At 62.2% G+C, this 7128-nt stretch overlaps 1 protein-coding gene across 3 annotated transcripts in view; it reads left to right on the top strand.

Annotated features, from left to right (window-relative positions):
• The first annotated feature begins 4725 nt into the window (after positions 1-4725).
• The window catches only part of PPP1R13B (protein phosphatase 1 regulatory subunit 13B), a 77262-nt gene continuing 74859 nt past the window's right edge, over positions 4726-7128 (top strand). For 2 of the 3 annotated variants that reach the window (XM_070411789.1, XM_070411781.1), the window contains exon 1: positions 4726-4889. In XM_070411789.1, coding sequence (XP_070267890.1) covers positions 4881-4889 — 9 coding nt within the window. In that variant the 5' untranslated portion in view covers positions 4726-4880. The remainder of the gene's footprint in view (positions 4890-7128) is intronic. The other variant, XM_070411798.1, reaches the window with a different exon arrangement.

Raw genomic sequence — 7128 nt, 5'->3', positions numbered from 1 at the left:
CCCAGGCAGGCCAGGTACAGCAGGGTGTCAACACTGGACCTATGGGCCCAGCTCGCTGGGCATGCAGGGGGCCCTGTGGGCACCAGGCAGCCTGGGCCGCATCACACCCTAGTCCCCAAGCGCTGGGCAGAACCACTTCTCTTCTTCCTGAACCCCACCTTCAAAGCACATCCTAAATGGGACCCCACCCCCCACCCCCACTCACCACTTGCACTCCTCCGTCCTTGCCCTATGCCAGCCAGCCTCCCATAATGGCCTCTGGGCATCGGGAAACATAAACCAGCTCCCCTCCTCCCCTGGAAAATCAGCAACAAAAAATCCAGACTCATCATGGCCCACACACCCAACCCTGACCGCACGTCCCTCCATCTCCCCTCTCCTCCCCAGGATCCCCCTCCATGTGTCTCTTTTAAAAGAAATTTTTTTTGTTGATTTCAGAGAGGAAGGGAGAAATAGAAACATCAATGATGAGAATCATGGATCGGCTGCCTCCTGCACACCCCTCACTGGGGATGGAGCCCGCAACCTGGGCCTGTGCCCTGACCAGGAATCCAACTGTGACCTCCTGGTTCATAGGTCGCCGCTCAGCCCGAGCCATGCCGGCTGGCCCAGGCGGTGTGTCTCTTTACGACGCCCGCCGTGTTAGGTTAAGGCACACCTCCAGTGACCCTCCCCCCCTGCTTGGTAGTCAGGTCCCAGCTCAGCGTCCCCTCCTGGCAAAGCAGCCGTCTGCCACATCAGATGGCTTTATCTTTTATATACACTCACCACTGATGGAAGTCATTTCTTTGTGTTTTATAAGCTTCCAGACCAGAGTATAAGCTTCGTGAGAACAGGGACCTTGCCTGTCTTGCTGGAGGTTGTGTGCCAGGGCCTCCACCAGTGCAGGGGACCCGGGAGAAACCAGTCCACACTTACTAACTGAGCAGGCTTGCTGGCCCCCGGGGGTAGGGGTGGGGGGAGACAGGTGTGCTGCCAGGTTCAAGTTCACCTCCCACGCCCTCTGCACCCCACACCTAGGTCTTTTGCCCCAGCTGGTTGGTAGTCATATAACATTGGAACTCTGTATCACCTTTGCCATTTTCCCGTCAATCTAAAATGGTTCTAAAGCCCTGGCCAGCGTGTGGCTCAGTTGGCTGGGCATCGTCCCATGCACTGAAAGGTTGCTGGTTTGATTCCCGGTCAGGCACATGCCTGGGTTTCCGGCTCGGTCCCCGGTAGAGGGTGTGCAGGAGGCAGCGGATGGATGTTTCACTCTCGCATCAATGTTTCTCTCTCTCTCCCTCTCCTTTCCCCTCTCTCTAAAAATCAAGAAACTATTTTTAAAAATGGTTCTAAAAATAAAGTTTATTTTTAAAAAGTAAGAGCAAAACGTGGCGCTTGGGTTTCTGCCCCTCATCTGCCCAGTTCCCACTCTCCCCTCCAGTCACTGCTCTATCGGTGTTCCACGGATCCTTCAAGATTTCCCTCAGGGGACACCCTCCGTGGGGCACACCCACTGAATCTCCGTTTCGAGCGAATCTTCTTTCTCCTAAACTCCAAGGGTCCCCACAAGACTGGCCACCAGGGGAGCCACGGGCAGCGGCAGGTCCTCCCAGGCTAACCCCCAACCTGTTCCCCAGGCCCCCTTCTCTGCCTCTCAGTGAGCGGACAGCAGCCCCGCCTTGGCCCACTTCCTTCCCACAACGTTCCTAGAGCCAGAACAGCCCACTGGGCTCTCTCCTGCTGCTGCTTCTATCCGAGACCCTTCCTTGCTTCACTGGTGCTCCAAGCTCTAATCAACAGACTCTCAAAAAAAAAATTTCCTTTATGCAAATGTGAATCCATGCTGATTTTCTCCCCAAATGGCTTTTTAAAATTTCCTTTGAAGAGCATTTACTCATTTTAATGTAAAAACAGTTCAAAGATACTTACTAGAGAGAAAAATACAATGCACCTCATACACCCACACCCATGTTCAGCCATTACCAAGGCTTTCTGCGTGTGCGTCAGCTAGCCCCCCCCCCCCCCCCCCCTCTCTCTCTCTCGTTGGCTGAGCTGTTTTAAAGCAGATTCCAGGCTCCTTACACCTGCGAGCAGGCAACCCCGAACAATCCGGACATCTGTCACCCTCAGTTCCTATCCCACCGTCAACAGAGGCTCCTGAAGGACCTCCTGTGAACATTAGTCTGGGCGATAGGGAGACTTGAAAAAGCTTTGCAGGGCGGGCATGTGCATGGGTGACCTAATTATGCCGCGTGTGGGATGGTTTGGGTGTGGAGGAGGTTAGAGCAGGGAGGCCAATTACGACGCCCTTGGTCTAGATGCCAGGAGATAGGCCTGGTGCCAGGTGTTTGCAGCTGCGTGGGGAGCAGGAGCGGGGCCAGCTGGAGAGCCTCTGCGGGGAGCCACTGACCAGCCTGGGCTCAAATGGGTGCCTGCCTGCCAGCCTGGAGGACAGAGGGACCCTGATGTGAGGGTGGGGCGCCTGCCGCTCTCTGTGCCCATAGGTCCTGCAGGCAAGAGTGGGACCCCAGGGGCTAAGGCTCCCCTTCTCAGGAGAGTGGCTCATTTTGATCACCTCACCCCAGGGGACACTTGTCTGCAGTGGGCCAGCGAGGGACCGGGCCCTTCACAACTCATGAGCATGAGCACGTCAGAGCTGGAAGGCCTGGGGGGTCCTGGAATGTAACCCCTCTCTGGTCACACACGGGTAAACGAGTCCCAGAGAAGGGGTGCAAGTCCCTAGGGCCACAGGGGGGGTCAGAAGCAGAGCTGGAGCCGGCTGGCGTGGCTCAGTGGTTGAGCATCAACCTATGAACCAGGAGGTCACGGTTTAATTCCCGGTCAGGGCACATGCCCGGGTGGTGGGCTTGATCCCCAGTGTGGGGCGTGCAGGAGGCAGCCGATCCATGATTCTCTCTCATTATTGATGTTTCTCTCTCTCTCTCTCTCTCTCTCTCTCTCCTTTTCTCCCTGAGATCAATTATATATATGAAGCAGAGTTGGCGCAAGAGCCTGGCCTCTGAGTTCCTGCCTGGGATATCTGTCACCCAGAGCTTCCTCTTCTGTCCAACCCTGCTCCCAGAAGGGACGCCTCTAGCCACTGACGCCCAAGGGCGTACATTCAAGGTCCCGGGACATGTGCGGAGCCTGCTTGCTCATGGCAGCCTCACACCAGACATCTGCTGTTGATGGAGGAGCAGCTACCATGCTCCACAGGCTGTGTGAGGGCCTTTCACACACGGGTCTGACGCTCCCCAGATCCCACGAGGCAGGCACTGTCATGTCTGCATCCTCCCATTAGAGAGACGGGCAAACTGACATACAGGGCGATGGTGCTTGTCTAAGGTCATACGGTGAGGGCGCGGCAGAAGCAATGTCTGCATAACTGAAGCCTCCCCATCAGACACAGACACACACACACACCACACACACCGTGGCCTTCGAAGGTCCCCGGCTCCAGGAGAGGACAGGGGCTTCTCCCGGCCTCCTCCCTCCTGGCTCTGCAGCCCCTCCCAGCAGCCGGCCTCCTGGAGGAGCAGACGGGTTCAGACGACCCAGGCCGCCGCCTCCTCCCTCCTCCCGGGAGCGGGCCCTTCCCACGGTAGTTTACGGCCTTTGGTGCCGGGGCCATCAACAGGCTTCCCGTTCTGGGTGCCGTGGGCGTGCCAGGGGTGTCGTGGGCATTTCAGGGGTGCCGTGGGCGTGCCAGGGGTGCCTGTGGATGGGGTTGCGGGGGCGGGCGCACTGTGCAGGGCAGGCAGGCATCCTGCCCGCTGGCCAGCCTCCCCCGGGCCTGCTCCATGCCCTGCGCTGGGCCCTGGGCACACGGTGGTCCGTCCAGGTCTCTGTCGCTCGGGCCAGAGGGAAGGGTGCCAAGGAGACGAGGCTGTGGGGAGAGGCCTGGAGCCCAGAGGACTGGACCTGCCCTGGGACATTCGCGCTCCGGAGCCTGCACAGGTGGGCACCGGCGTCCGAGCCGGGGCAGGGTGCCCCTGTATGAAACGCCAAGCTTGCGGGGCAGAGACGCGTCCTGGGGGCCCCCTGGCCAAGGGAGCTGGGCACCGGAAGCCGCAAGAAGACGGGGTGGGGACGATAAGTGGTCCACGGGCCGCAGCGCAGGCACGTTCGTGGGTTCCCCCGGTGCCATGAGGAGCCGGGTCACATGGGGGTTCCAGGCGCACCCGTGCCCCTCGGACGAGGCCCCTCGCCAGGAGCCCCCCGGGGCGCGGGGAGCGGGGGTCAGGCCGCGGTCAGACGCCGGCGCGCCCCGCCCCCGCCGCCTCCCGGAGCCGCGGTTGGAGTCCTGGCCTGGGTGTGACTCGCCGCGGGGTCCCGGCCGGGCCCTTCCCTCTGTGCGCCTCGGCTTTCCCACGCCGGAGGCCTCGGACAGTCCGGGGTGTCGGTCCCGCGCGGCCCGGAGCCCACAGGCCGCCACGCGGGGGGTCAGCGGCCCGGCGTCCGCAGCGCGCACCGCCCCCCACCGCGGGAGCGCGGACGCGCACGCACCTGGCGCCGCCGGAGGGAGTTGGAGGGCGGGGCCCCGCCCAGGCTCCGCCCCCGTCCCTGCCGGGCCAATCGGAGCGGGCGGCTGGCCCTGTGGGGGCGACGCGCGGGGGGCGTGGCCTGCGGGCTGAGGCGAGAGCCTGCGGCGGGCGGCGAGGCGCTCCGGCGGAGGCGGCGGCGGCGGCGGCGGCGGTGGTGGCGGCGGCGGGTCCCGGGACAGCGACGCAGCGCGCCCGCGGCCGCGACAGGCCGGCCAGGCGCCGCACCCGCCGCACCCGCCACCGAGGGCCCGAGAGCGCGGCGGCGGCGCGCGGCCTGGGAGCGGTCGGAGCGGCGGGCGCGGCGCCGAGCGTCCTGTCAGGCGGCGGAGGGCGTCGCGGACTCGCGTCGCGATGATGCCGGTGGGTGCGGGCGACGGCGGCTTCCTCCACGGGCCTCCGGCCAAGCCCCCTTCCTCCCTCGCTCCCCGCCTGGGGCCCCGCGCGAAGCCGGGCGGACGGGCGGGCGGGGAAGGAAGTGGCCTGGCGGGCGCGCCCGGCCCCGCGACCCCGGGCGGGCAGGTGGGGGCGCGCCGGGCTGTCAGCGCGGGCCGGGCGGGGGTCCGAGGGCGGGAGCGGGGCGGGTCCCCCTGGGCCGCGGCCCTTCCCGCCGGGCGGGGAGGCAGGAGGTCGAGTCGGAGCCCGTCATTTCCCGCCCGGCCTGGCGGGTGTGAACGCGAGGCCGGGGTCGCGTGGCGCTCGCCCAGGTGCGGGGCTGCGGCGCCTCTGCCCCCGCCTGCAACGTGCTGGGCTCCCGAGCTGGAGACCTGGTCTGCGGTCCCGCCTGGTACCGGAAGCTGCTGTGGGCAGGAGCTCACCTGGGGGGGGGGGGGGGGGCGGGTTTGGATCCTGGTTCTGGAAGCTGCTGTGGTTCTGGAAGCTGCTGTGGGCAGGAGCTCACCTGGGGGGGGGGGCGGGTTTGGATCCTGGTTCTGGAAGCTGCTGTGGTTCTGGAAGCTGCTGTGGCAGGAGCTCACCTGGGGGGGGGGCGGGTTTGGATCCTGGTTCTGGAAGCTGCTGTGGTTCTGGAAGCTGCTGTGGGCAGGAGCTCACGGGGGGGGCGGGTTTGGATCCCGGTTCTGGAAGCTGCTGTGGTTCTGGAAGCTGCTGTGGCAGGAGCTCACCTGGGGGGGGGGGCGGGTTTGGATCCTGGTTCTGGAAGCTGCTGTGGTTCTGGAAGCTGCTGTGGCAGGAGCTCACCTGGGGGGCGGGGGGCGGGATCGCAGAGCCGCTCAGGAGCCCTGCCTGGGGCTGTGCCTCCCGTCGTGCCCCCCCCACCCCCCCGTTGTCACCGCGCTGCGGAGGTGGAGCAGGCCCGTCCCGGGTGGCGCCATCTGTGTCCTGCGCTCCAGGACGCGTCCTGCCGGGCGGGAGACACTGGCCACTGCACCCCGCCCCCCGTCTTCCCTTCCCGCCCTCTGAGCAGCCGTGGATGCTCAATTCTAATCCTCTAGTCCAGCTTCTTGGGAAGCAAAGGTCATGACACAGGAAGAGAATGCGGACGGCGGTGCCCAGAGGGTGGGTTGGCTTTCCCAGGGCCCGTCTGTTTGGTGAAAGTCCCAGACACACTGATAGCGAAGGAGCAGGGCCGCTCTCCTCTGCGGCCTCTGCCTGGAGCCGCGTGCTCTCCGCGGCTGCGCCCAAGGGCGTTCGGTCAGACCCCGATCCTCCCGGCACTTCCTCCTCGGGCATCTCCTGCAGCCCGTCCTGCTGCAGCGTCCGCAGGGCTGACCTGGCGGAGCCTGAGATCCGTCCTTGGCATCTGGGCGTGTTGTGTTTCCGAGCGTTTGGTTTTCAATGAATGGCCTGTCTTTAAGGGAAGGAGAGTTGGATGAGCATCCGAAGACTCAGAGTCCAGCGCTGGCTCTGCTACTTGTCAGCTTTGTGACCTTGAACGAGTTCAGGCCTCCCCGCCAGGAGTTTAGTGGGGACGGAAACACACCAGGGTCCGGGGCCCCCCTGCAGTCAGTCAGCTTGATGGGTCCAGAGTGCCTGTCGATGCCACGCAGATGCTTACCATGGTGCCTGGGCTCTGAGTGTGGGTTTCTAATTTTACCCCCTGCAAGATAAGGTGCTTGGAACCGTTCCCCCTCATTCTCGCCGGCTGGGGTTGGAACATTGTGGTGTTGTGGAATTGTGAAAGCAGTTTCAGTGAAACCTGTAAGGGAGGGCTGATGTGTTATACTACATATATGGGAGGTTACCTACAAAATTTTGACTGATTTTATCATTGCGCAATGTTTAATTCTAAATACCCTGTTTTTTTAAAAAAAGCTTAGTTTATATTTTTCACACGATACATTCAGACATTTCTCCTCTGCATGGCCCGTTTCTAGTCTGCCCTACCAGCTTTCCTTTGTAAAGAAGTTTGCTTAGCTGGCATTTGGGAAATCTCTTCATGATACTCAAAATAAGCAAATACTGCTTTTAAAAAACAGGGAGGACTATTAACTGTATCACCCTGCTGTTGTTTTAAAATGCCTTCTAGAGACAGATGGTATTTCTCTTTAGTCCCTCTGTGTGGCCTTTAACTTTGTATTTCCTTCTTGATCCCTAAAAATACTACTTGTAGGATTGAGTCTTTCCTCTCTTAACACAGTTG

This window comes from Myotis yumanensis, unplaced genomic scaffold, assembly GCF_028538775.1.
Source record: "Myotis yumanensis isolate MYYU_CA2020_CCGP unplaced genomic scaffold, mMyoYum1.0.hap1 SCAF_1, whole genome shotgun sequence".
Classification (NCBI taxonomy): domain Eukaryota; kingdom Metazoa; phylum Chordata; class Mammalia; order Chiroptera; family Vespertilionidae; genus Myotis; species Myotis yumanensis.
Note: the sequence above shows the minus strand (reverse complement) of the source record. Positions and strands in the feature narration are given on the sequence as shown.